This window comes from Mauremys reevesii, linkage group 8 (genome assembly GCF_016161935.1).
Source record: "Mauremys reevesii isolate NIE-2019 linkage group 8, ASM1616193v1, whole genome shotgun sequence".
Lineage (NCBI taxonomy): Eukaryota > Metazoa > Chordata > Testudines > Geoemydidae > Mauremys > Mauremys reevesii.
The window spans coordinates 35,466,450-35,493,598 of record NC_052630.1 but is presented as its reverse complement, the minus strand read 5'-3'; the positions used below and the strand labels follow the sequence as shown (position 1 = coordinate 35,493,598).

At 46.2% G+C, this 27,149-nt stretch overlaps 1 protein-coding gene across 4 annotated transcripts in view; it reads left to right on the top strand.

Moving 5' to 3' along the window:
* Positions 1 to 8,549: 8,549 nt before the first annotated feature.
* Positions 8,550 to 27,149, top strand: part of NRG2 (neuregulin 2) — a 179,208-nt gene continuing 160,608 nt past the window's right edge. For all 4 annotated transcript variants that reach the window (XM_039485544.1, XM_039485535.1, XM_039485534.1 and 1 more), the window contains exon 1: positions 8,550 to 9,406. In XM_039485544.1, the coding sequence (XP_039341478.1) occupies positions 9,403 to 9,406 (4 nt within the window). In that variant the 5' untranslated portion in view covers positions 8,550 to 9,402. The remainder of the gene's footprint in view (positions 9,407 to 27,149) is intronic.

The window sequence follows — 27,149 nt, the reverse complement described above, 5'->3', positions numbered from 1 at the left end:
ATGCAGTGCGGTCTGTGTGCGTTGGGGGGGTGAGCAGTGCAGTGCAGTCTATGTTTGGGGGGGAGCAGTGCAGCACCCCCATAGGGATCTGAGGAGTGAAGTGCACTCTGTGGGTGTTGCGGAGGTTGGGGGTGAGCAGTGCAGCACCCCAGCACAGCCCTGTTGGAGGAACTGACTGTGGATGGTAAGAGGGGCTTGCACAATAGCTAGGTTCCAGGCGGGGAACTCGGAATCCCATTGCCTGGGGCTCTGTGCGTCCAGCTGTTTGTGACAGGCTCTCTCTGCTAGTGCACACCCCACGCCAGTGACAGGGGAGGCCCCATATCATCCCAGACTAGCTGTATTCATTGTGGGATACCAGTAGCTTTCCCTCAATGGCCACTTTGTTCAGTGCTGCCTGTCAGTGTGATAGGTCCCCTTGTGTAACCCCCAGCACACACCCTGCTTCCCTCTGCCTCTTGCCGTAGGAACAGAGAAAGGGTCCAGGACAATTTTCCGGATCACAGATGAAGCAAATGTTACGGGGCTGCACACAGAGGGCTCCAGAGCATCGTAGCTCTTGTCTCCTTTGCTACAGCGCCATCCATAATTCATTCCCTGTAGCAGCTGCAGAGAAGGGCAGTGAAAGAACCTGATAATGTCTCACTCAGGGAGGAAAATGAGAATTTGGGCTCCATCAATGGAGAGGCCAGACTTTGACAGTGTCGCCTGAGGACTTTTTATCGCAGGCTGTAGCTCGGCTAGACATGGGACCAAGCCCTTAAGTTCAGGGGCGACTGGCTCTGGGAGTTCGGTCTGAGCTGTTCTCTTGCACGAAAGCCCAAAATGCTGAAAGCAGAAGGTGAGCTGCGCTCTGGGAAGTGGCCAGTCTCAGGCATTGTGCAATGGGTTTGGGGGTAACTGCAGCCCTGTGCGGGAAGGAGAGGAAGTTGGTGGAGGTTCGGTTACTCTGGGAAAAGGAGCACATGGGAGGACGAAGAGTGTTTTCAGAGACTCCTTTATTCACTTTCCATGTACCATTTGCCCAGAGTGAAATCTGGAATGCACTGAGGGGTTACGTGTAGCATAGTGGAGGATCAGCGGGGAGGGCTTCTCTCTGGGCGGAAAATCCCCCCTTTGGCTGGGGTTGCTTATTAGCCTGAGTCAGTAGATTGTTTTCCTGGTTTATGATGTGCCAACTATTGTTTATCTTAATTGCCTGGAATATTAACAGGGCCAATATAATCCTACTAGATTAAGGAAAATGATTCCTTCCCTGGAAGGAAAAGACGCTTCAGTAGCAAGGTTGCAAGACAGTACGTCTGCCGTTAGATACTCTTACGAAGCTCAGACAGCTATGGGACTGGGTCAGATTTCTCATTCCTGCTTTGCCCCTGGGACCAGGGAGGGAGAGCACACACACATGCACACGCACGCAGGAGAGGCCAGAGTTCCAGACTCCATCGTAACAGCACTGGTTGGAACGATGAAGGCGGGATGCCGAGTACTTTTGAGCCTTAGCTAGAGAGCTCTTGGTTGTAACCACTGCCTCGGACAAATTCTGGCCGAGTCAACTAGTCTGCCTGCTGGGAAGTACAGGTAGGAGCGTCCACCCTACCAGCCTTTAAATGAGTGTGGTATGCCCAGTGCCCAGTCTCTATGGTCTCCTCACCCCGCTCTGCCTCCCTTTGGGTCCTAGCCAGGAACAGTGCCTCTGCTCACTGGCAGGATGCTGAGCTCCTAGTGGGCAGAGGGCACACCCTGCTAGCACCTGTGCGGAGCCAAGCATGATGGAATTTTATAGTAGGAACATAAGACTTGGAAGAATGCTGTTTGTTGCCTAGGCATCTCACCAGAGCATAATGAGTCCAGGGGTGCGCACAGCTTGCGTGGTTCAGAAATCACATCTGGATAACGGGTGAGTGATTTTCCCCACTGCCTGCTCCTCAGCAACAACGGGCAGGAAAACTGGCAAGCTGAAACTTGTGGATGGGTTTGAGTCATGCTGGAGATTCCAGCACAGCAAACGTGGAATAGAATTCAAACTTCCAAGAGTCTGGTTCTTTTGGGGGGCCAGAGGAGGGCAGGAGGACAGAGGTATTTAACCAGGCCTGTTCTCTCATGATTCCTTCTGCAAGACCCTTATATCTGCTGCTAGAAAAGCCACCAGGTTAGTGTTCAAATCCAACTAAGGTAGCCAAGACACCAGGTGTATCAAGCTAGGCACCCAAAATCAGCTTCCATTCTAGAAAATATTGGCTTTAATGACTGAACTGTGGGAGTGGAAGGAATTTTTATATCCAGATAAGAGCACAAATCCTAGGCACAGAAAAAGCCCATCTGGGCCAACATGCTGATTCTTTTATGGTTTCAACTTAATCCCACCATCCGGCTTTTTTCCCAGATGCCTTAATCCTCTCCCTCCCCAGAAACTAACCCAGGTGTCTCCTGAACACCACTGCGTCAGTTGCCTTCGTCAGCCCTTAGTCCACGTGTTCACTAACTAGAGTGAATGCGAATGGGCTTTGTATGCTGGGGTCTGTCTGATTTACATTTCCCAGCTCCTACCCTCGACTCCTCCTTGGCTTTGGTTACTCTCTGTGGGCTGTCGTTCTATTTCTCTGTTTCGCATTTGGGATAATTTTGCCCTCGTTACTCCCTGCTGGTTTCTGCTCTATTTTCCTAAGCAGCAACTGAGTGCCACTTTATTAGGGTTGGGAGACAGTTGTCAGGAAGCAATGTTCTCTAGCAGAAAGATCAGGCATCCAGGGGTTCTACTCCTTAATTCTGCTACTCTGCCCTTTGTCCTTCAGTCTCCTGACAGGGTATCACAGGTAGGGCCAGCCCTAGACCAAATGGTGCCCCAGGTGAGTAGCGTTTTTGGTGCCCCCCTCCATTTATTAGACTTTTGAATACCTTATTTTGTGTTGCATTTGTAGCCCATTTCACAATTTAGATGCACAATTTGCATGCATGACTTATCCCTGTCAGAGAAGATGAGTAATTTGCACTCTAGGATCTGTAAATCTGTATTTATTCATGCCATATATAAGCCCCGCCCCCTATATACTTGCGAGGGCGTGGCTGACAACATTCGAGGAGGTTCTCAGAAAGTCTGGAAGGTTCCGCGAGATTCTACAAAGGTCCAGAATATTCTAGGAGGTTAGAATCCACATATGGAATACCTGAAACATTTTACTTCAAACATTCTATTTTCCCATTTGTCGCTAACAAGAACAGCAGCAGCCTGAGCCTGGCACCCCCCTCCCCTCCAAGCCCAGCACACCAGGCAGTTGCCGGGATCGTCTGCCCCTGAATCCGGCCCTGATTGCGGGAGTATTGTATGTTGCAAGGCTCACACTGTAAAGTGAGTTAAGATCACAGGTGTCAGGCCTTTGAAAGTGCTGAGTATTATCATCACAAGTTTGTGACAGAGCAAATTCAGGGCTCGATTCCACTCCCGTTTAAGCCAAAGGCAAGGCACCCACTGAGCTCAGTGGGTTAAATTCGCCACAGTGCAGAGGGCCAGCACATGGTGTAATGGGTTCTGCTGGCCCTTGAAGGTCAGAGCTGAACTCTCTGGGGATAGGCTACCCAGTTCCAGGAGTTCTGGGGCTGGCAGGGTATGTCCACACTACAACTGGGAGCGAGCTCATGCTAGCAGAGTTCGAGCTAGCGTGCTGAAAAAGGCAGTGTGGATGTTGTGGCTCGGGCTGCCACTTGCATTTGCAAAGCCACCTGATGCCCAGCTTTGGTGCCCAAGCAGCAACCATCCACACTGCTAGCTTTCAGCGCACTCTCTCGAGCCCCACTAGCTCAAGGCTGTCTACCCAAGCTGGAGCCTGAACATGGCCACAGGCAGCCGGGAACAGCAGAGGAAGAGAGGAAGTGCTTTCCAGGATGACATTGGGGTCTGAAAACTTCAGGCTGGGCTCTCTTTGGTGATGTCTACACTGCAATAAAACACCCATGGCTGGCCTGGGTCATCTGACTGGGGCTTGGGGACAGGGAAAGGGACGTGAAGTCTTTCTTGCTAGTTCAGTATGTTGAGTTTTCCTGCATGTCTCGCTGGAGCCGAGTACAAGCAATTGTAATGGCCTCCTGGGAGAAGCCCACTCAGGGCTGTGGCCTACAGTCCAACGCTTCTGAACCATCTAAGTCTCACACTGCAATTTGACCTTCTAAGTGATGCACAGATATTGTGCTTCTCTGCCCTGGGGTGAATTTCAGCCATTACTTGGGCCCTGAGTTTTATATAGGCATTATTAACTTTACCACTTGTGCTAAATCCTTCTGCTTTTTGGGAAGCTTTGGGGGGTAATCGCTGCATGTCAGGGGCACATACTTAATTTCCCATCTTCAGAGAAGAAGGAAAAGAGAAGCAGAATGTTTCTGTTAAAAACAGAGAGCAGATTGAATGAGGGCCTTTGTTACCTAAATCTCTGGTTATTAAGGGTGAAATGAATGCCAGAGAAGGTCATTACAATTTCATTATAACACAAAAGGAGGAACAAACACTTTATTATGCTAAACAAAAGGGTTATGGGCAAGAGAATAAGGCAGGGAAGCTATTAGCTAGGTTAATTAAAATAGAACAAGATGGTTGAATAATTCCCTGCCTAAGAAAGAATAGAAGAGAAATAATTCATCACCCATGAGGAAAACAAATATGGGGGGGATTTTAGGCCTGTTGTGCTGGAAATTCTGCTCCCTCTGAGCATTTCTTTTTAGACAAGATTATATTCATGCCTATTGAAACATAATTGATTTTCCAGCAATCTCAAATGCAGAAGATGCTCTTTAGTCAGAATGAGTGGTGTAAGAAAGCTAGAAACAGAGGCATAGTTTTAAGGGTCTTAAGGCCAGAGAAGGGACCACCAGATCAGTGTGACCTCCTGTATCGCAAAGGCCACCAACAGCCCTCCCACAGCACCTGCTCACTAAGCCCAACAACCGATGTGAGACCAAAGTATATCAGCCCACAGGACTCTAGACGCTTATATGCCACAGGAGGGACCGAGGCCCCTGCAATGAATCCTGGTAAGTGCATCCATGGGGAGGATGCATGTGGGACTGAATTATTTACCGAGACATCACAAGTGACCCGCACCCACACGTTGCAGAGGAAGGTGAAATCCCCAAGGCCACAGTCTGACCTGGGGGACAATTCCTTCCTGATTCCACCTATGGAGACAGTTAGACCCTGAGCATGTGAGCAAGAACCAGCCAGCCAAGCACCTGAGAGAGACAGAGAGAGAGAATGCTCTGGCCTTCCCCATCCAATGTCCCGTGTCCAGCCATGGCCATTCCTGATGCTTCAGAAGAAGGAGACTAACCCTTCCCCCCCAATATATTGGGGGTGAGGGGGAGAATCCCTTCCTGACCCCTGCAGGTGGCCAGGTGAAACCCTAAAGCATGAGCTTTTTGGCGCACAAGACACAAACTTGAGAAGAGCCCCAGGGCTGTTGAGCTCTGCCTGCCCCGCCCCATCACAAGCAACCTGTCACCCATGTGGTGACTGTTAAATGTTGCAAAAATCCCATTCCCATGAAATCTGAACAATTTGGTGCCATCATATTTATGTCTCTTATCTTTCAGCCCTGTGCAGAATGCCAGCACCATGGCTAGGCATCACTCAATGCACCGATTTAGCCCTCTGGGGTGAATGTTACCCTACATGTCAACATTTGCTTGAACTAATGGCCGCTCTCCACTCTCCACTGTCCATTCTCTTCTCATGGCTAAACAGCTTCAGTCCGAGAGCAGAAACAATGCCATTGAATTGACAGGCTCGATTCTGCTGCCATTGAAGAAGATAGCAAATCTCGCATTGACTGGTGCAGGATCATGCCATCGGCAGCCAGTCTTACCCTGTGAAGACTGAATAATGAATAGGGGAAGTGAATGCTCTATAGGCTGACATTTTTCCACGTCAACTATTTGGCAAATGTTCGTGAGGACTGAATGCGTTTATAGAGACCAAGAGTGGTTCAGGAACATTTCGCAAACAGGAAGAAGACTTCAATTCCTCAGTTAATTTATTTGCAACTTATAATTAATTCATCCAGCTCTAGCTCTAGGCTGGGCAGCCAGGAACCAGTGGCTTTCTGATTGGCTTGAAGAAATGTGTTAGTCTATATAATTTTTATGTAGAATTCCAGAAGAACTCTTTGTGGTTTGCTACAGAAAAGATTTGTTTCAGTTTTGTTAAAATCTCCAGGAAAGAGTAACATATACCATTCTTGTTTTAATATCATCACTGTATGGATGGGGAAAGCTCTTTAAAATAAATACAAAGATCATTCCCTTTCCTTAAGTCTTGACCGAGATTTAGAATTGAATCAAGCAAGCGTTTTTTTTTAAAAGAGTCTGAAATGTTTCTTTCATTTCCTTCTTCTACCGATTTTTTTTAAGCGTCTGAACTTTTGAGTTTTGGCTATGACTGGAAATGGAAATGTCCAAATAAGTTGAGCAAAGCGTTTCATTTGCTATTTCTAGATTGCCAGAAGTCTCACAAGAGACCCCCTGCTTGTGAAATATTCCCTTATGGAAATATCTGCATAGACTTGAAGGAGAGAGGCAAGTCTGAGCTCTTGCACATTGCAGGCCACAGAACCTCACCCACCAACTCCTGCAACAGGTCTGAGAACCTCTGGCTGAGTTACTGAAGTCCTCAACTCTTGATTTAAATACTTCAAGTTCCAGAAAATCCACCACTTACTGTAGTTCAAACCAACAAGCAACCCCATGCCCCATGCTGCAGAATTTAACGTACAAAGATAACCTTTATAGAACAATTAATTCAGCCTATAGAAACTTACATCAGGGATCTCATTCCCTACTAAACCTTTTGAGATTTATTAACATTTCATTATCATATTATAATTATTAATTGTTACAGTTCTTTTTATAGTGCTATAAATGTACATGGCGCTTTATATAGGTTAAAGGTGGACTAGAAATTCTAAATGAAAACTGAGCTAAACCCACATTTTGGCGCTGAATGACTCAAGTAGCCAGACCATGTGGGCTACTCAATAAAGTCATAATCTCTAATTCTTTCAAGTCATAGATTTGTAGATTCCAAGAGTAGAAGGGACTACTGTGATCATCTAGTTTGCCCTCCTGTATAACACAGGCCAGAGAACAGCCTCCAAATAATTCTTAGAGCAGATTTTTTAGAAAAACATCCAAACTTGATTTAAAAACTGTCAGTGATGGCGAATCCACCATGACTCTTGGTAAATTGTTCCAGTGATTAATTACTCACTGTTACAGAATTACACCTTAAGAAGTTCTTTACCCTACATGAAATCCTTTCAAATCCCTTCCCCGGAGCAGTACAGCTATCACCAGGTGATGTATTCTGGGACAGCACAGCTAACTATGGATTGCATGGGTTACAGTGAAGCTTCTGGTAGTAGAGAGATTTCTTCAGTGATCCAGGAGTTACTGAAAGGTTATCAGAGGGGAAGAAATGCAGATGGGAGCTAGAATGTATTTCTGTGCTGAATGCCTCCTTAGCCTGGTTAGGACGAGGCCATTCACAGTTCATTGCAGTGCTAACACAGTTCATTGCAGTGCCAAGGGCCCCATGTTGGGTGCAGTTACATCTGCAGTGTCCCCCCCCCGCCCCCCGTGTATTTCTGCAGTGGGCAAGTTTAGAATATGTGGGCATGGAGTGGGCTGAGTGCAGATCGGATAGGGGCAGGTGTGATGTGTGTGTGTGGAGGGGGTGTTGTATGGGAGGGGTGGGTGGGTGTGAACTGAATCTGACTTGGGACGGGTGGAAAGAATGTGTGGTGTGGGCTAAGTGGGCAATAATTCGCCATACGAATGTGGGCAAAAGTGTGTAACTGCATTTAACACAACACACATTTGTGTTAATTAGCATCTCTGGGGGGGTTTGTTTGCAAATTTGCTGGTGAACCTCAGCTCTGGGGAATCTCATGCATCCAGGAGAGGCTGAGCTCACTTTGCTCTTTGCCACTGGGGGCTTTGACAAAAGATAATTGACTTCCCCAGCCTTACAGTGTATCTCCCATGATCCATGTGCGGATATTTCCCATCCATGCTCACAGGGCTTCTGGGAGGGGTTACACAACATCATATTTTAGGTAGTTGCCTCTAACTCGCATTGTCATGCTCTCTGGACATCTTATGTTTAATTTAAAATGAGCAATTCAACAAGCATGAATTGCCCACATGCCCCTTTGTGCCTCCCGTGCCTGGCTGTGATGGGGACAATGACGTTGTTTGTGGCAAAATTGTGGCTGTAGGTCACACACCCTCCCTGGGCTGCTGCAGAGTCACCTCACTTTGGGGGAGCTGCAGGACCCATCAAGCCTCAGAAAGCCAAAGTAGCTTCTGCAGCAACCTGGTGCCTGGAGGAGTCCTCTGACCATTTGGGATGGGGGGATACAAACCCCACACTGCCAAGGAAGAGGTTAAATAGCTCCTTTGGGCCCAGGTGGCCCCACCCTGCTGCACCTGCAAAGCCTGCACTGGCTGGAGGAGGAGCTTAAAAAGGGAGTGGAGTTGCTCAGTGGCAGGTAGACTTTGGAGGTGAGCTGTCCTGCATGCTGAGCTCCTGGCAAGCACCCCAGAAGCTCCTGCTGCCTGCAATGACCTGACCAAGCCCATACAGAAAGGACCTGTGCTTCTCAGAAGGTGAGAGACTTTGTCTTGGTGTTTAATTCTTTGCTGGACCTGTCTGGAAGAAGTGGTCCTGGGGAGCACCTGCATAGCACTCCAAGGTGCAGGAGGACTCAGCTGCCTACCACTGGACCCTGGATTGGAGCCCAGTGGAGAGGATGGACCTAGATTCCCCCACCACCCCCTAAAGAGCGACAGCTATGGAAGTCTGTCCCTTGGCAGGGAAACTAGTTGGAGAAGACCCTGAAGATACAAAGGTCTGAGACCCCGACCAAAAGGGGATGCCCTGAATCTCTCACGTAACCCCAAAGTCTTCTCCAGTATTGGACTTCTTATATATTCTCTGAAGGGGGTGGACTTGAACATGTGACCTTGCTGGAGGGCTGAGTCACTGAAAGGACGGACCACTGCAGGGCAAAGTGGTAGTAAGAAAGGGGAATGCTTGTGATGGAGACACATACCACACCACCACCTACTCACTAGGTGGCATTGGCTGTGACTGCTTCCCTTTGCTCCATTGCAGAGGATGGGATGGGGCTCTGGCCTCGCCCCCTCCCTTGTTGTGGTGGAGTGCACCCCAAAGAGCGCTAACAGGAAGCAGTACCAACGCTTAGGAGAGTGCAAGGATCTGCAATTGTGCCTGACCTGCGTGCAGAGTGGAGAGTGGGAAGGACCCTTACATCTTCCTCTCTCTACTGCACCCCCCTCCAAAGGACCCTGCGGAGTCTGACTCTAGAGTCATGGAGTCAGTCAGAAGGAACAAATTCCATGGGTTAGTCTCAGGAGCAAGGGCATCCTAGCAGATCTTCATTGCTATGACAGGATGGGGCTGGGGGGGTGGTGGTAAAATCAGACCAACAAGGAGGAGCTTGCTACAAATATGAATACAATATTTTGCAAGGATCTTAATAGCTGCTCTCCTGTTAATATACCTTTGTTCATGGAAACATAATGGTGAGCATATTTAGGGAGAACTTCTATAAGCACTTAGAGGATAATGGCATTGGAAGCAGGTGCCACAGGGTACATGAAAAATAGACCGCAGCAAGCAGCCTATTTCTGCATAATTAAACAATTAGTGGACATGGGGAAAGCAGCAGATAGAATATCACTGGCCTTTAGTGAATAGTGTGATATGGTATAACAGGGATCTTATTTGAGACATCAGTTCAAATTGGTTTGGATACACATCTTGTGACATGGGTCAGGGACTTCTTGATGGATAAATGGGCATAAATGACAGCTGTGTCTAGTAGGGGGCAGGGTGGCATGCAGGTAGAATCTTCCAGGGGGCTGTTCTGGGTCCTGTTTTGATTTATATCTCAGAAGCAATCTAGAGGAGGAAGTAGAAAACATCTTAATTACTTTCTTCAAAGAAATGTTGCAAATGCCTGGCAGAACAGAGAGAAAATTACAAGTGTAGGCAAAGAGGCTGGAGGATGTGCAGAAATTAATAATCTGGGTTTGAAATCTGTGAAGACACAGCTAATACCTTTGGGCAAGAATAATTATGAAAGTAATTCTGTAATGACAGGGAGCTGTTTAGAAAGCAATAGCACTGAGACACACACACCTGGGTGTGAGAGCAGATGACAAGTCAGATAGGAGGTTGTAATGTGTTGTGGTGCTTCTGAGCTGTGCATTCACAGGCATCAGATCATGGAGCCAGACACAGATGATTCCTCTTTACACACTGCTGCTGCGGCTATCCTTGGACCAGTGCTTGGTGAGTGAGCTGCTGAAATGAGACAAATGAGGGAGGGCCCAGAGAAGAAGAGCAAAGGGGATAAAGGGGATGAATGAAATGACTGACCAAGACAGGTGAAATGAGGGAACAGAACATGCACAGCTCAGTTAACAAGTCAAAGAGGCTTCATACTGTCTCTGCTGGTGTAACACCCCTGAAATCAATGGAGCTAGCACCAGAAGGATGTTTGGCCCTTACTATGTACAATTAGCTGAAGGGGAGTTAGGAGAAAGGAGGAAATAAAGAGCTGACGTGCCCATGGGGCTTCATCTCATTCAATGATGTGCTTTGTCGTTCTCACACCTGTTCATTCTGCAGACCGCCTTGTAGGAAGGAAATGTTGTGGATTATCCCTGGTCCCTCACTAATTCATATGACTTCCTGTCACCAACTCATCATCCCGGGATGCCACTCATGGCAGGACTTGGCATTTTGGTGACTCTGCCTCACTCTGCTCCTCAGGATGTCAGTGGTCTGCTACGGTGGTGGTTTGTTCTTCCAGCAGGGTCACACTGTGGTTCCACCTTTTCTGGGGTACCAGTGTCCCGTACAAACAGTGTGCAATACAATGGTGGTAGTGAACATGACTAGGTTCCTCTTTGGCATCACTCTTCTTCCACAGCAGTGGCTCTCAGGGCTGCTCCCTTGAGTCCCTCAGGAAAAACTCAAAAAAAGCCAGACAAAAATATAAACTTAAGAAACTTCCACCCAGGTTCTTCCTGGTGCTCTACTGTTCTGCAGAACGCTGACCCACAGGGCTGAAATCTTGACCCTGTTTCAAAGCCCATCACAGCAGCTAATTCCATTCCTGTCGCTTTTTCACAGTTCTCCCTCTATCTGACTTCTGCCAGGTCCTTCCAGTAGAGAGGGAACTCCAGACCACACTCAAGATATAACAAGGTGGAGCTACCCAGGTTTTGGTCAGTGTGAGGTTATACACCCCAGCATACTTCCTCACTGTGTTCTCGCTCTTCTGGTGAATTGAGGACCATGAGAAATGGCTCCATGGCTCCACTGAGAATCACCTCTCTGCTGTAGCTTCCTCTGAGCGAATAGTTGACCTTGATGTCCTAAATTGTAACTGCTTTGCAGGTGTTCAAGGGTAAAGCTTTTATGAATTTAGGGGAGAAGATGATAATGCTTTGAGGGGATTTTAAATGGGGCTGGATGTGGTCAGCTGTGGGCAAGGCAAGTAGATTTTGCAAGTCCATTTTGGATGGATTGGAGTAAGGGGTGAAGCAAGGGCATGGGCCTTCAGATAGGAGACTGTAACAGTGCCACGGAATGACCAAGGCCCACAGAGTGGAGAAGAATGGACTGATAGACCTTGGGGAGGTTATGGTAGGATTTAGGGACAGTCTCAATGTGGGGGATAAAGGGAAAGAGAGAACTGTCAAAAATGACATTGAGATTCAGGGAGGATGGCAGAGTTGTTGACAGTAATGGAGACGGGTGGAGAAATTGTGGGTGTGGAGGAAAGATGAGTTACGGTGTGAGTGCCCTTTGCATCATATGCAGCAAGTCAGTACAAAACCAATGACTCTGCAATGAATTAGCAAACCTTGTGCTACTGCAGGTATTGTCTTTCCGATAAGATATAAAACTGGTGACCTGGCCAATTTGCAGTCATTAAAGATTCCATGGCAGAGTTTGCATGAGTAGCAGGGTTGTTCATTCTACTGTCCTGGCAAATTCTGATTTGGATTACTATTGTCAACTGACCTAAAATTTCCCTTGTAGAATATTATTTTGTTTTACTCCAGAAATGGCTGCATTTCATGCGGCGATTCACTGTCTGTAGCTTGTTGAAATGGTTTTGGGGATGCATTGAAATGAAACACAAGAACTAGGGGGCACCAAATGAAATTAATAGGCAGCAGGTTTAAAACAAACAAAAAGAAGCATTTTTTCATACAACGCACAGTCAACGTGTGGAACTCCTTGCCAGAGGATGTTGTGAAGGCCAAGACTAACAGGGTTCAAAAAAGAACTAGATAAGTTCTTGTAGGATAGGTCCATCAATGGCTATTAGCCAGGATGGGCAGGGATGGTGTCCCTAGCCTCTGTTTGCCAGAAGCTGGGAATGGGCAACAGGGGATGGATCACTTGATGATTACCTGTTCTGTTCATTCCCTCTGGGGCACTGGCCACTGTCGGAAGACAGGATACTGGGCTAGATGGACCTTTGATCTGACCCAGTATGGCCGTTCTTATGTTCTTAAACAAGCTAGTTGCAAATGTTAAATATCTTTGAAACAAGAGGTGTTGGATAAGGAAAATGCCTTCTGCAAAATATTGTCTAGCCCATCCCCCCATGGCCAATGCAGAACTGTTCCTTCCAGTATTTTGTCCAGGTTTGCTTTAAATATCCCAAGCAACAGAGCTTCTGCCACTTCCCTTAGGGAGTCTGTTCCTGAGCTAATAAGCAGATAAAGGTGACGCACGTGATCTCAAATCGAAATCAAAGGTCAGTTTATGTACGTTTTTTTCCCTATAGCATGTCAGATTCTGTAGTGTGGAGCTAATATAAGACAGAACAGCATGTTACCCTTGACTAGCTGACTAACCCATCTAATCATTCTACATCCCCACAGTGGTGCAGACTCAGTCTTGTCTTTGCTCTTTACAGGCTGCCAGAGTTGTTGCGGGGGGAGATTCATTTTTTTTGCAAAAAATGAATCTTACAAGTTATAGTCTTGTTAGAAATTTAATTAAAAAAACCCAAAGCTCAAGCACTTAAGGTTATGTCACTGTGGAAACCTCCTAGACATTGTGATTTCTCTTCTGCATTTCTTTGCACTGGGCCAAATTCTCACTCATGTGAGCCAATGTTGCATAGCTCTGCAATAACAATGGGACTCGCTGAAATACAACAGGTAGCACCTGCATTCCAGGCTTCTGGCCCCAGAACCACAAGGTATGTGGAACCCATTGAAGTCAGAACCTGAAAATCTGTTTGCCACCCATGACCTAGGTTCTGAGGTGACCAACAGGCAGTCCCTTCTAGGCCTAACCTGTAGCCACCAGCGCATGGGGTCATTTGAAGGCAGAGGCTCTAGGTTGCAGGATGAACCCTCCTTCACCCAGTCCTGCCCACCCCCACTCCATCTCTGCCATTCCCCAGCTAGCTGGACTCAGTTGTCTTTATCCATGTTTGTGCATTGTGGGTACGCGTGCGGGGAGGGTCAGTATGCAGGAAATGAACCTGCTTTCTCTTTGGCTGTGCTGCTTGGTTGCAGTTTCTGACATGTGTCACCACTACAAGTAAGAGCTTCACAATAGCTTATGGGTTGGCGCAAGGCAGTGCACTGCAGAACTCGGCCCAGTAACTTTGGACTCCACCGCTCTGCCTCAAACCACGGCCCTCCTCAAGTGCATGTGAATGTGGGACTGGGCGGCGTGGTAAGAGTATGTTGTGGGGAAGCCAGCTCTGTGGGATGCAGCCACGGCCAGCCGTGTGACTTGCTGGACTCTAAGCAAGAGCGGAACTGCCCGCTGCAATGGAGCACTCAGCTGAGGGGTTGTTTCACTCCCAAGTGGGTCAAGCCTTGCAATGCGGCTGTTGCTTCAGAGTCTGCCCATGAGCCTACACAGGGCCTCAAGCAGCTGCTTACAGCACTCAGATTTAAGACTGGCCCCAAATGCAGGGGAAGGGCCGAGGGAGAGATGCCTTCTTGCTATCACTTAAGTATAAACACTGCTGAAGGTAACTTACCGCCTTCTCTGGAGGAGGCTGTAGCATGCTGGGGCCTTCAGCACTGAAACAGCAACTGCACTGACATATGAAGAAAACGTAAGAATGCATGGAATTTTTTCCAAATGAGAAGTAACCCCCTGGCTTTCAGTTCAGCCTGACTGGTTTTCAGGGTTCTGGGCCAGCAAGGGCTCTTTTTATTTGCTTCATTTAGAAGTAGTTCAGTAATTGCAACGGGGACTAAGTGGAAACACAAAACAAGCAAGATCATTCTGAAGGAAAGCACAAAGCTCTCTAAATGGTGTGAGAAATGAACATGGGAAACTAGAGGGCACACTGAGGGAGAGGAAGACTAAGCCAGTAAGAACTGAGTCCAACTAAATCAATATAAGGTGATTGTCCATGCACATGGGTTGCAACGATTTAACTGAAGCAGTTTCCAAACTGAATTAAACTTGTACAATTTTCACATGTAGACAAGGACTTACTCTCAGGCATTTAGCTTGGAAGAAGGGCCATGGAAAGACTGCCTGTGGCAAGCTGTCGCATAAAGATATAGAGTAAGAGCTACTCCCTGTTTGACACCATAGAGGAATACGGTCCGGCTCTGGTTTTCATACATTTCAGATTTCTACTATATGAGCAGTCCAATACTTGAGATAACAGGGGTTACATCATTCATTGGGCTTGCTGAATGCAGGATTAATGTGGAGAAGCTATTCTAAGGAGAGCTAGTCACACTATTTGTTTTCCTTTTGCTATACATCTGCGGTAGCAAGTACAGCAGGTTTTTAATGAGATTTGATAATATGCTCTCAGCCCTGTATGTTGTAGCACAGACATAGATGGGTATCTAGCTCTATCTCTGTAGAATAAATCATGTCAAGATGGTGGATCTTTTCATTCCTTAAAAATGAAAAGAAGATGCAATTTGAAGTGTCCCGCATCAGCTAGCTGAGCTAGGTTTCCATTATCAATCATCCAAAGGAACCGGCACGATTCTCATAGTTGTCTTTCCACATGTGGCAAGCTTTAGGTTAAGAGCTGCGAGGCATGCAGATGGCAGATATGAGGACGGCAAAATTCCATTTGTGTTCCAAATAGAGATCAGGTGCTTGTCAGATGGAAATTATCTGGGGCCTTACTGAAGAAAATCAATAGCCACATTTTTCTGAATACTCAGAATGGAACCAAAAGATGTGACAGGAGAGTGGGAAAAGTACAAGATTTGTTACTTTCAAATAGATTTCTCCCATTTGCCAGCTTCTATAAAGTAAGCTTAAAGTGTCACCTGCCACTGACAATCCAGCCAGCTACCATCCAGGATTGAGCCACCCATTCTTAGGTAAGATTATTGAGTGAGACAACTCTGAGTACCTAGGTGGCTCAGATCTCCTTGACCCTGGTCCTTCTGGGTTTGGCCTGGAGGCAGCTCTGTCTCAGTACTGCTGATCAGAAGGTGTTGTTCGCCATCTTGCAGATACCAGTGAAGGTTGCTCTTCAGTGGCTTGGCTGCAAGGGTTCTTGTCTGTGGAGTTCTGTAGCCAGGGGCGGCTCCAGGCACCAGCACACCAAGCGTGTGCCTGGGGCGGCCTGCTGGTCGCCGTGTGGGTGGCAATCAGGCTGCCTTCGGCGGTGTTTCTGTGGGAGGTCCGCTGGTCCCGCAGTTTCGGCAGCAATTCAGCCGCGGGTACGCCGAAGGCATGGGACTGGCAGACCTCCCGCAGGCATGCTGCCAAATCTGCGTTACCAGCGGACCTCCTGCAGGCATGTCGCCGAAAGCCGCCCCACTGCCGTGCTTGGGGCGGCAAAATACATAGAGCCGCCCCTGTGTAGAGCTCCAATTTGTCCCCGCTCTGCTTAATATGGAGAAGGAGACATGGGCTATGATATATACTGGTTATTACAGCTCCTTATTTTTCTCTCCTCCAGTCCCGCAGTGCTTGGTAGAGATTGGGTCGTGGATAAATGGTGGCTGGCTGAAGCTCAGTCTAGATAAACCAGAAGTGATGTGGTAGGATTCGGGAAGATATGGCCAGGAAGCATAGCATTGTGCACCTACAGGAAATCCTGCAGATATTTCCCACTGTTGCTAACTTAGGGTTATGCTCCTCAAAAGCCTCAACTGATGGCCCTAGTGTAGGCATGTCATGTAACCTTGCTTAGAGCAAGTTTATTGATATACAGGTGATTTAAGAGCTCAGTGTTGCCTAACTCTGCTCCCATTTAAGTCAATGGTAAAACTTCCACTGATTTCAAAGAGAGCAGAGTTAAGCCAGTGCTGAGCACTTTGGAAAATCCCACCTTCTCTGTTGGAAACACCGGTGGACTATTTACAGTTGCGCCTCCAACATTGCTACCATCAGTGGTGATGCAGTGTGGAGAGTTTGCAAACTGGGGGGAATTTTGGATCACCAGCTGCTTTTAGAAGGTCATAGAGCAGCAATGACCAGGGTCAGCTCTTTTTCATCTCCATCAGACCAGGAGGGTGAGATCACCTGGCAATTAGACGGCTGCAGTGCAGTGCCTTAGAGCAATTCAGGAAGTGAAGCTAGAACAGAATGCAGCAGCTTGAGTCTTAAGTACTCATAGTTTTTCTCCATGACCTGATCCAATGCCCATTGAAATCATCACTGTACAGCCACTGACTTGGGTGGGTGCTATTTCAGAAAGGTGTGTTCTTTCACATGTGAAATACAACACTGGTCCTGGCCACTTGTGGCCATTAAAGCCTGTTGTACTGACCAAATTCCAACTAGTATAATGACATTTTGCCTATAGTACCTACTGGTCAATTCGCCCTTCAGTTTCACTTGTGTAGTGTAGTGTTACAGTGCACTGGTACAGTTCACACCAGAAATGGCTGCATTATAGATATGGGTCAATCTCTCCCTTAGTTAAAGTTAAGATGGCTACAGTAAGTATCATAGACTAGAAAATAAGTACCAAGAACATGACAGGTTAAATAAAAAATCACAACAACTTTTACAAGTAATCATTAAATGACATTTAAACCTAACATTAAGTAACTTGTGAGAACGTAACTACCTTATCTTATCATCTGCATGTTTTAATAATGTACACAGAGACTTGAATTCCTTTGCAGTAAGTATGTTCCATAACACAAATCTAGCCATGTGAGTTCTGAAGTAATATAATGGATGTGTCATTTAGCTTCATTAGAAATGCATTAAGATTGTTCAGGAGGAAAGGTGTTTTATAAGTCCTGATCCTGAAACTGGATCTAGATATGCAGATCCCTGTGCCTGGAGCCCTGTACTGGGACAGGGAACAGCCCATGTGGATGTGATAGTCAGAACTGGTGCCTGAATGTAAGATCAATATCTGCCAAGATACAATTCATATGCATGAGCTATTTCTTATTCATGCCACAGAGTAGATCATTAATACTGCAAGAATGTTTACAAATCTATTTTGTTTTGTGCCACCGATGCTGTTCTTTCACATTTTGCATTTCCCATGGCTAGGACAGTGAGGCTAAGATGGTTACTTTCACTTTTGTTTTTTAGTCACTTTTGCTTTCTGATACCTTGGCTTTCCTGTGTGCTCAGGTGTTGGGTGTACGTTCACACTTGCAGGGCTATGTTAAAATTAAAAAATATCTGTGATTATTCACTGACTTGAAAAAAAATTCAGGAAAACATTTATTGACATAGTCTGCCATCCTCTTCATCAAAACCCCCCTAAAATTTTGCCATATACAGCCTAGATAGTGTCTCTTTAACTGTATTTTAGACCTTGATTTGTCTGAGAGGGACGGGGAAATAAGCACATGTAGCTTATTTTAGAAATTAGAAAAAGCAAAATAAAACAGCCTCTCAGTTCTTCTTTAAGCGATTGTCCACACAGATTCCTCTCTTGGTGCCTATGTGTATGAAGTTGGGTTTTATAACAGGATGGCCTGCCCCTTGAGAGTGTGTCTACAGCACAATGAAACACCCGTGGCTGGCCCATGTCAACTGACTCAGACTCGTGGGGTTCCAGCTGCGGGTCTGTTTAATTGCGGTGCAGACGTTTGGGCACAGAATTCATGGGAGGCAAGGCTTGAGACTTTTCTGCTTGATAAATCAATGTAAGACTTTTCGCACTCTGGGACTTATGGAGAACCCCCAACCCTCTGAGTTGAGACACCACGCTGACCCCACAGGCCACTTCTTATAAATCTCATTTGTCCACCACACCAGCATCAACCCCTGATAGAGGCAAGAAGGAGCACTGTTTCTGGGACCAGGGTAGACACAGATTTATTTCCCCATCTCCAAGCAAAAAGCGTAAGTCCTCTCTCCAGGCACCTTCCACCAAGAATCTGAAAACTGAGTCCCGTTCTGGTACCTCTGTACCGAAAGTGTAAGTCAGCATCAGTGGTTCCTACTGAGAATAAGGACCATGCTGCCACCAGAACCAATAATTCAGCACTGACCCTTGCTCCAGGAGCCTCAGCGCTGAGTGCTTTACATGTGGCACAATTGGCTGCTTTGGGAATGACCAGCTCGGTGGAGGAAGTGCCCCTGGAGTTCAGGACCAAGAGCTTCTTTCCCATGCTTAGTCCCAAAGAAGAGAGGAGGCTAGTGACTCATCCTCAATTTTGGCATCAACGCATTTATTCATCGTTTTGAGTTCTGCATGGTTACCCTGGCTTCTTTAACCCCTTCTTTGGATCCTATGGGCTGGTTCACAGCTCTGTACCTGCAAAATGCATATTTTCACATTTCGATACCTCCAGCACATAAAGTGTCTGATATTTCTGGGAGGAAGGTCAGTCACACTGCCAATACAGAGTCCTGCCCTTTGGCCTCTCCACAGCTCCATGGGCCTTCACCCAGGTTCTGGCCAAGCTCAACCGAAGAGACAAGGAATCTGGATATCCCCCTATCTTGACATCTGGCTAGTTCAGGCAGAAACCCCACAACAAATGACCAACTCACTTCCACTGATGCTAATTCCCTTTGCTTCAGTGACACTCAAGATCAACAGAGAGAGACCCACATGAACCCTCACCTGGAGCAGTGTTAGATTCCAGATCCCTGGTGGCATGCTTTCCTCAACAGAGATATCCGACAATGACAAATCTCATTAGGCAGCTCAAACACCTCCCAGAACACCAGTGAGGACATGCCTCATGCTCATAGTGCACATGGTGGCATGCAGTTAATGTCACACCACATGCCAGATTTCACCTTCGTTCTTTGCAAGGTTATGATCACTATACCGCATGGACCAGTTGGTCACAAATCCTCCAGAAGTCCTGTCTTTAAACTGGTGGACAGAATCTTTCCATGTTTGCAGTGCAATTCTCTTTTCCATGCCCTAGCTAGGAAGACTTTAGGAACAGATGCTTCCACTCAGGGCTGGGGAGTGCATCTCAACCAGCTAGGCTGTCCTACACATCAGCATTCTAGAACTCAGAGCTAAACAGCTGGTGTGCAAGGTTTTTCTGCCTTATCTTCAGGGCTTAACAACCCAAGTTCTGACAGACAAGAGCACACCAATGGACTATATTAACAGACAAGAGGGAGCAGGATCCTCCCTACTCTCTCAAGAAGCCATACATCATTGTGAATAGTGTATCCTTATCACACCACACTGGTAGTTCTCCACCTACCAGGCCTTCAGAACAGCCTGGCAGTCCAACTTAGTAGGGCCTTCTCTAAGAAGTGCCAGTGGTCCTTCAAGGATCCAGTCCTCCACAAAATCTTTTGCAGGTGTGGTTTGCAATGGTACATCTATTTGTGACATGCCACAATGACAACAAGAAATGTCAGAAGTTTAATTCCAGAGTGGGGTGCCAGTCCAGGCTCCCTGAGAGAGAGGCCTACTTTGTTCCTTGGACTCCAGAATTACTGGCTCCCCATTTTGCTCATGGCTGCCTGCTACCTTTGCCATCTATTAATGAAGATAGCCGTGGTGGCGGTGTTAATAGTAGTAACAATAATAACAGCAGCAATTACATATAGTGATGATAGTGCTTACCTCGCCTAGGAATATATGGGAAATCCAGGCCTTCATGGCAGGTCCCTTGTACATGGTCTTTACAAGGACAGAGTCATCTGTAGGCCTCACCTAGAGATTTTACCTCAGGTGGCTTCAGACTTCCCCAAAGATCCGTTTTTTCTCTCCTAAGCCACCCTCTTCCCCAGGTGAAACAAAGCTCTACACATTAGATGTGGGGAGAGCATTGTCCTTTTACTTAGATGGAACTACATTGTTCAAGAGAACACATAGACTGTTGCATTTGCTGAGAGGGTTCTCGGCAACCCGTGTCCACCCAGAGATTGTCCAAGTGGGTCTCAGACTGTATAAGATCTTGCTATGAGTTAGCTAGGAAAGATTTCCCCTGGTCATATATGGGCTCATTCCACTAGGGTTCAGGCAGCTTCAGCTTCCTGTTTGGGTAATGTGCCTGTATCAAAGACATGCTGAGCAGCACCATGGTGCTCGGATCACATGTCTACCACTTGGTATTCCCTAGTGTAAGCTTCCAGATCAGATGCTAGTTTCGGTAGGTCTGGTAGGTCAATATTTAAGTAGGAATCCTCTTGCCCCTGCTAAGCAAACAGGAGCTTTTGCTCAAAGAAGAGAGAACAGTTACTTACCTTATAGTGGCTGCCATCCTTCTCCCCTTTTCCAGAGTCCTGCAGCTATGGGACTTTTTACTGGTAAAGGAACTGAGAGATGGTTGAGGCCATGCCACCCTTTATGCCCTCAGCTATGGGGGACAGAAAAGAGGAAAGAGGGTGCCTACAGTGAAGGCGTTGCCACAACCACCACTGCTACTAAATAATAATCCAGACTGGCATACATGGGGCACAAGCAAACAACAAAAGGAATCCAGATGGACAACACATTGTGAAGAACCACACTTACAACAGGGTAAATAACCATTCTTTCACTTCAAACTACTTGTGGCAAAAGACATGCCAAGTGGAAAATGCAATAGTATTGTTGCTTTGCACTTACGCGGTACTCAAAGGACTTAAAAAGATGGAGAAGTGTCAGCATCACCAGTTTACAGATGTGGAAACCGAGGCAAAGAGAAGCTGACTGACTTTGCTCAGGGTCACATAACAGGCTAGTGCCAGAGCCTGGAATGGCAGAGGGGCTAAATTCTGGGCTGCACTGAGGCTGCTCTGATAGTACAAAGCCGATGCAAGCTGGACTGGAGAACGGTGAGGGCACTCTGCTGGGTGAGGCAAGTAGCCAATGGAAGTATGTGACTACAAGAACCAGGCAGAGGAAAAGACGGGCTAGTGAAGGAGAAATAGAGCTCAGGAACAGGTTTGTTGAGGTGGAAAAGGAAGAAGGGGCACAGCAGGCAGTAACAGAAGGTGGGAGGGCAAGGAAGAAGAGAAGAGCAGCTAGTCCTACAAGAAGAGGGGAAGAGTCAATGGAGATAGAGTTCAGAGCCCCAGGAGGACAAAACTTGCAGACGATTGCAAGTGAGAACACAAGCCAAGAGGACTTGCAGCCAGAAAAAACAGAAGGAGGAAGGCTGAAGAATCACACCAACACCAGGAAGAGGCAGGTCTATGTGATTGGGGACTCCCTATTAAGAAGAACAGACAGACCTGGCACCAGAACTGAGCTGGAGAACAGAAGAATGTGCTGTCTGCTGGGAGCTAAGGTATGGGATGTGGACCTGAGGCTGAAGAGGATCCTACTGGGAGCTGGAAAGACTCCACTGATTGTCCTTTATGTTAGAACAAATGACACAGCTAGATTCTCTCTGGAACACATCAAAGGAGACTGTGTCAGGCTGGGGAAGATGCTTAAGGAAATGGAGGCTCAGGTGATCTTCAGTAGGATTCTACCTGTCCCTGGAGGAGGAGAGTGCAGGTGAGACAAGATTATGATGCTCAGCAGATGGCTCAGGCAGTGGAACTATAAGGAGAGGTTTGGGATGTTAGACTACTGGGAGGCATTCATTGACAGAGGACTGTTCTTATGGGATGGATTCCACGTGAGTAGAGAGGGAAATAGACTTCTGGGATGGAGGTTGGAGCTTTAAGTTAGGAATTTTGGGAAGACAGTGGGGAGATGATTATGGAATCTTCATGTCTGATTCTAACATTGAGTGGGAGGAAAATCAAGTAATGGAGAAAGGAACAACAGAGGATAGGAGAGGAAAGATAGTGCCAACACCAATGACAGTAACAGTTGGGTGGGCGATACTGGCATTAGAATCACTGTACCCAATCGGGCGAGGAATCTGGGTGAAGCCAAGCAGAAACAACAAAGATGTCTGTACCCTAATGCAAGGTGCCCGGGTAACAGAATGGAGGACCCCAAACTACTGGTGCAGGAAGTGAAACCAGATATTATAGGGGTAACAGGAACATGATGGAATAGGAATCATGACTGGAGCATAGGTATTGATGGGTATGTGTTGTTCAGGAAAGGCAGAAATAAAGGTAAAAGTGGTGGAGTGGCATTGCATATTAATGAGGTAGGCTGTAAAGAAATTAGAAATGATAGAATGGATAAAGCAGAATCAGTTGGATCAAAATCACTTTGCTGAAGAAAGCTAACAGAGGCTCTACTGGGGTTGTGCTTGGGGTCTGCGGCAGATCCCCAGGATCTGATTTGGATATGGATAGAGACCTCTTTAATATTTTAAATGAAATAAATACTAATGGGAATTGTGTGATTATGGGAGACTTTAATTTCCCAGATTGGAGAAAAAGTGCTACTAATAATGGTAGGGCCCAGGTATTTCTAGATATAATAGCTGATAGATTTCTTCACCAAATAGTCACTGAAACAACAAGAGGTGATGCAATTTTAGATTTAGTATTGGTAAGTAGCAAGGAACTTATAGAAGAACTGGTTGTAGAGGACAATCTGGGTTCACATGATCATGAGCTAATTCAGGTTAAAATAAATGGAAGGATAAACAAATATACATCCGAAACTAGGGTCCTGGATTTCAAAAGTGTAAATTAAAAAATTAAGGGAAGTAGTTAGGGAAGTGGATTGGACTGAAGAACTCAAGGATCTGAATGTGGAAGAGGCTTGGAATTACTTTAAAGTTGCAGAAGCTACCTCAAGCCTGCATCTTAAGCAAGGGGAAAAAAAACTCACAGGGAAGGATTGCAGTCCAAACTGGGCGAACAAGCCTCTCAAACAGGTGATTAAGAGAGAGCCTACAAGGGATGGAAGATGGGCTGGGTCAGCAAAGAAAGCTACCTCCTGGCAGTCAGACAGTGTAGGAGAGAAGTGAGGACTGCCCAAAGCCAAGCAGAGTTGGACTTTGCAAAGGGAATTAACCAACAGTAAAAGGGTTTTTTTTAGCCATAAAAAGAAAAAGAAAACAAGGAAAGTAGACGTGGGACCACTAATCACTGAGAATGGAGTAGAGATTAAAGATAATCTGGGCATGGCCCAACAGCTAAATGAATACTTTGCCTCAGTTTTTAATAAAGGTAATGAGGAGCTTATGGGAAGCGACAGGGCGCCTAATGGAAACGAGAATATGGAAATATAAATTACCACATCTGAGATGGAAACCAAAGTCAAACAACTTAATAGGGCCAGATTAGGGGGCCTGATAATCTCCATCCCAGAATACTAAAACTGTCATATGAAACTGCAAGGCCAATAGCAAGGATTTTTAATGAATCTGTAAACTGGGGGGTCTTACCATATGACTGGAGAATTGCTACTATAGTACCTATTTTTAAAAAAAGGGGGGAATATTGATCTGGGAAACTACAGGCCTGTTAGTTTCACCTCAATTGTATGCAAGGTCTTGGAACAAATTTTGAAAGAAAAGGAGTTAAGTACATAGAGGCAAAGGGTAGTGAGGATAGAAATACCACATGGTTTTACAAGTGGTAGGCTGCCAGACCAACCCGATCTCTTTCTTTGAGAAGATAATTGATTTTCTTTTAAAAACAAAGGAAATGCAGTAGATCTAATTTACCTGGATGTCAGTAAGGCATTTGATACAGTTTCACATGGGAAATTATTCAATAAATTGGAGAAGATGGGATTTATATGAGACCTGAAAGGTGGATGAGGAACTGGCTAAAGGGGAGACTACAATGGGTCATACTGAGAGGTGAATGGTCAGGCTGGAGGGAGGTCATTAGCAGAGTTCCTCATGGATCAGTCTTGGGACCAATCTTATTTAACATTTTCATTCATGATCTTTTCACCAGAAGTCGGAGTGTGCTAATAACATTTGCGGATGACACAAAGTTGAGAGGCATTGCCAATACGGTGGAGGACTGGAATATCCTACAAGATGATCTGGAGGACATTGGAAACTGGAGTAACAGAAATGGGATGAAATTTAATAGTGCAAAATGCAAGGTCTTGCACTTAAGGACCAACAACAAGAATTTTTGCTATAAGCTTGGGATGATCAGTTGGAAGTGACTGAGGAGGAGGAAGAGCTGGATGTATTGGTGGATCATGGAATGACTATGAGCCGCCAATTTCATGCGGCTGTAAAAAAGATGAATGCCATCCTAGGATACATCAGGCGAGGTATTTCTAGTAGAGACAGGGAAGTGTTATTGACATTATACAAGGCATTGGTGAGACCTCCTCTGGAACACTGTGTGCAGTTCTGGTCTCCCAGGTTTAAGAAAGATGAATTCAAACTGGAACAGGTGCAGAGAAGGGCTACTGGGATGGAAAACCTACCTTCTGAGAGGAGACTTAAGGAGCTTGGCTTGGCTTGTTTATCCTAACCAAACCAAGGCTGAAGGGAGATAAGATTGCTCTCTATAAATACATCAGAGGGATAAACACCAGGGAGAGAGAGGAGTTATTTAAGTTAAGTTTCAATGCTGACACAAGAACAAATGGATATAAACTGACCATCTAAAAGTTTAGGCTTGAAATTAGACAAAGCTTTTTAGCCATCAGAGGAGTGAAGTTCTGGAACAGCCTTCCACAGGCTGGAACAATTTTAATAGTGGGGGTGCTGAGAGCTATTGAACCAAACTGTAAACCCTGTATATGATTCTCATAAACAGATAGTTAAGGGTTAAAGTCTCTTTTACCTGTAAAGGGTTAACAAGCTCAGTAACCTGATGAACACCTGACCAGAGGACCAATCAAGGGACAAGATAATTTCAAATCTCTGGGGAGGGAAGGCTTTGTCTGTGTCCTTTGTTTGGATTGCCGTTCTCTCTTTGGATTTAAGAGAGGCCAGACATATTCTTCAAGTCCTCCAAGGGTTTCCTGAAGTATAACCCTGTATATGATGGAAACCACTTCACACCAGGGGATGCTGCAGCACCCCCCAGCGCCCCTAGTTCCAACACCTATGGCCTTTCAAGGGGAGCAGTGGGGGAAAAAACAACTAACTGGCTTCAAGAGTGAGCTTGATAAGTTTATAGAGAGGATGGTATGATGAGGTTGCCTATAATGGCATGTAACCAATCTGCGACTGCTAGTAGCAATTATCTCCAATGGCCGGTGATGGCACACTAGATGGGGAAGACTCTGAGTTACTACAGTGGATTCTTTCCCAGTGTCTGACTGGTTGGTTTTGTCGACATGCTCAGGGTCTAACTGATCGCCATATTTGGGGTCAGGAAGGAATTTCCCCCTGGGTCAGTTTGGCAGAGACCCTGGTTTGTTTGTTTTTGCCTTCCTTTGCAGCATGGGTCACTTGCAGCTTTAAACAAGCGTAAATGGTGAATTCTCTGTATCTTAAAGTCTTTAAATCACGATTCGAGGACTTCAGTAACTCAGCCAGAGGTTAGGGGTCTATTACAGGAGTGGGTGGGCGAGGTTCTGTGGCCTGCGATGTGTCTGACTGGATGATCACGATGGTCCATTTTTGGCCTTTAAAGTCTGTGAGTCAATGAGATGAGAAATAGATTTAATTGGCTGCCTAGGGATTCTCCTTCTGTAAAGGGAATCCCCAGGAGGTAATGAGGCAGCATATCGGCTCTACATCGCACAGCCTCCTGGTCCTCAGCACAGGGGACACTCTCAAGGGAAAGTGGGGATGATAGGGTATTTCTGCACTCTAGAATGGCCCCTTGGGAGTGTGAAAACCTGAGTGTAAGAGTAGCCTTTGGGTTGCTCTAACTTATGCTGGAAACTGGGCTGGTCCCTGGGCAGTCCCAGGATCCAAGACCAGAAAGGTGGTACACGTAAGGCCACCTTCATCTGCCCATCCTCCCCCATCCTATGCTGGGATAGGGCCCCCCGAGAGAATCTCCTGAGCCCCAGTCCTGTATTGCATACCTGGGAGCCTGCTGCCTTTTGCTTATATTTACACTTTGTTTGATCTCAGACACTGAAAAATAATTGAGCTGAAAATACTTATAGCTGTATACTGCCTTTTTCTGAACTGTTTCTCATTCCCCGCCAGTGGCAGAACTGCAGTGGGAAAATGTAAGCAGCTGGATTTAACATTGTCAAGACAGCTCTGACTGCAGCCAGGTTAAATTAACTCCCTATTTTCCTTGCCCTCCCTCTTTGTCCCTCCCCACTATAATTCACTGCATCTCTTTAGGTGTCTGACAACTGGGGGGGGGGGGAGCAGTAAGCAAATAGTTAAAAGTTTTGCTTCTCCACCCAGTGGTGTGGTGGGTGTTGCCTGTGTCAGGAACAATATAAGAACAGTCGGAAGTTGCAGCTGGCAAGTAAGATTTGGAGTAGCAGTGGTGGGGCATTTAGATCTGGTGGGGACTGTCTTTTCCCTGAGACTTTAAACACTTGATCTGTGCAGAATGTCCGAAAACAAGAGAAAGGGGAGAGGAAAGGGCAAAAAGAACAAAGAAGGGAATAAAAGGGAAAAAGAACCAGACCCAGGAAAAGGTACTTTCAATTTTTAACAAATTTTACTGCAATTAAAAAAAAAATCCCTCTAGCGAGAGAGTACTTGTAGATTGCATGAGTCAACTGAAATAATAAATAGCATCTACCAAGCAAATCTGTCTCCATCTCATTCATATTTCAGGCAGGTAGATATCTTTCTTTATCAAATCCTCTTTATTCCTAACCCCCGCAAGAATTTGGGGCAGTGTGTTCTCTAGAAATAGCAACACTCATGATTTCATATACAGTGGTGACATGATAATTAGAGGT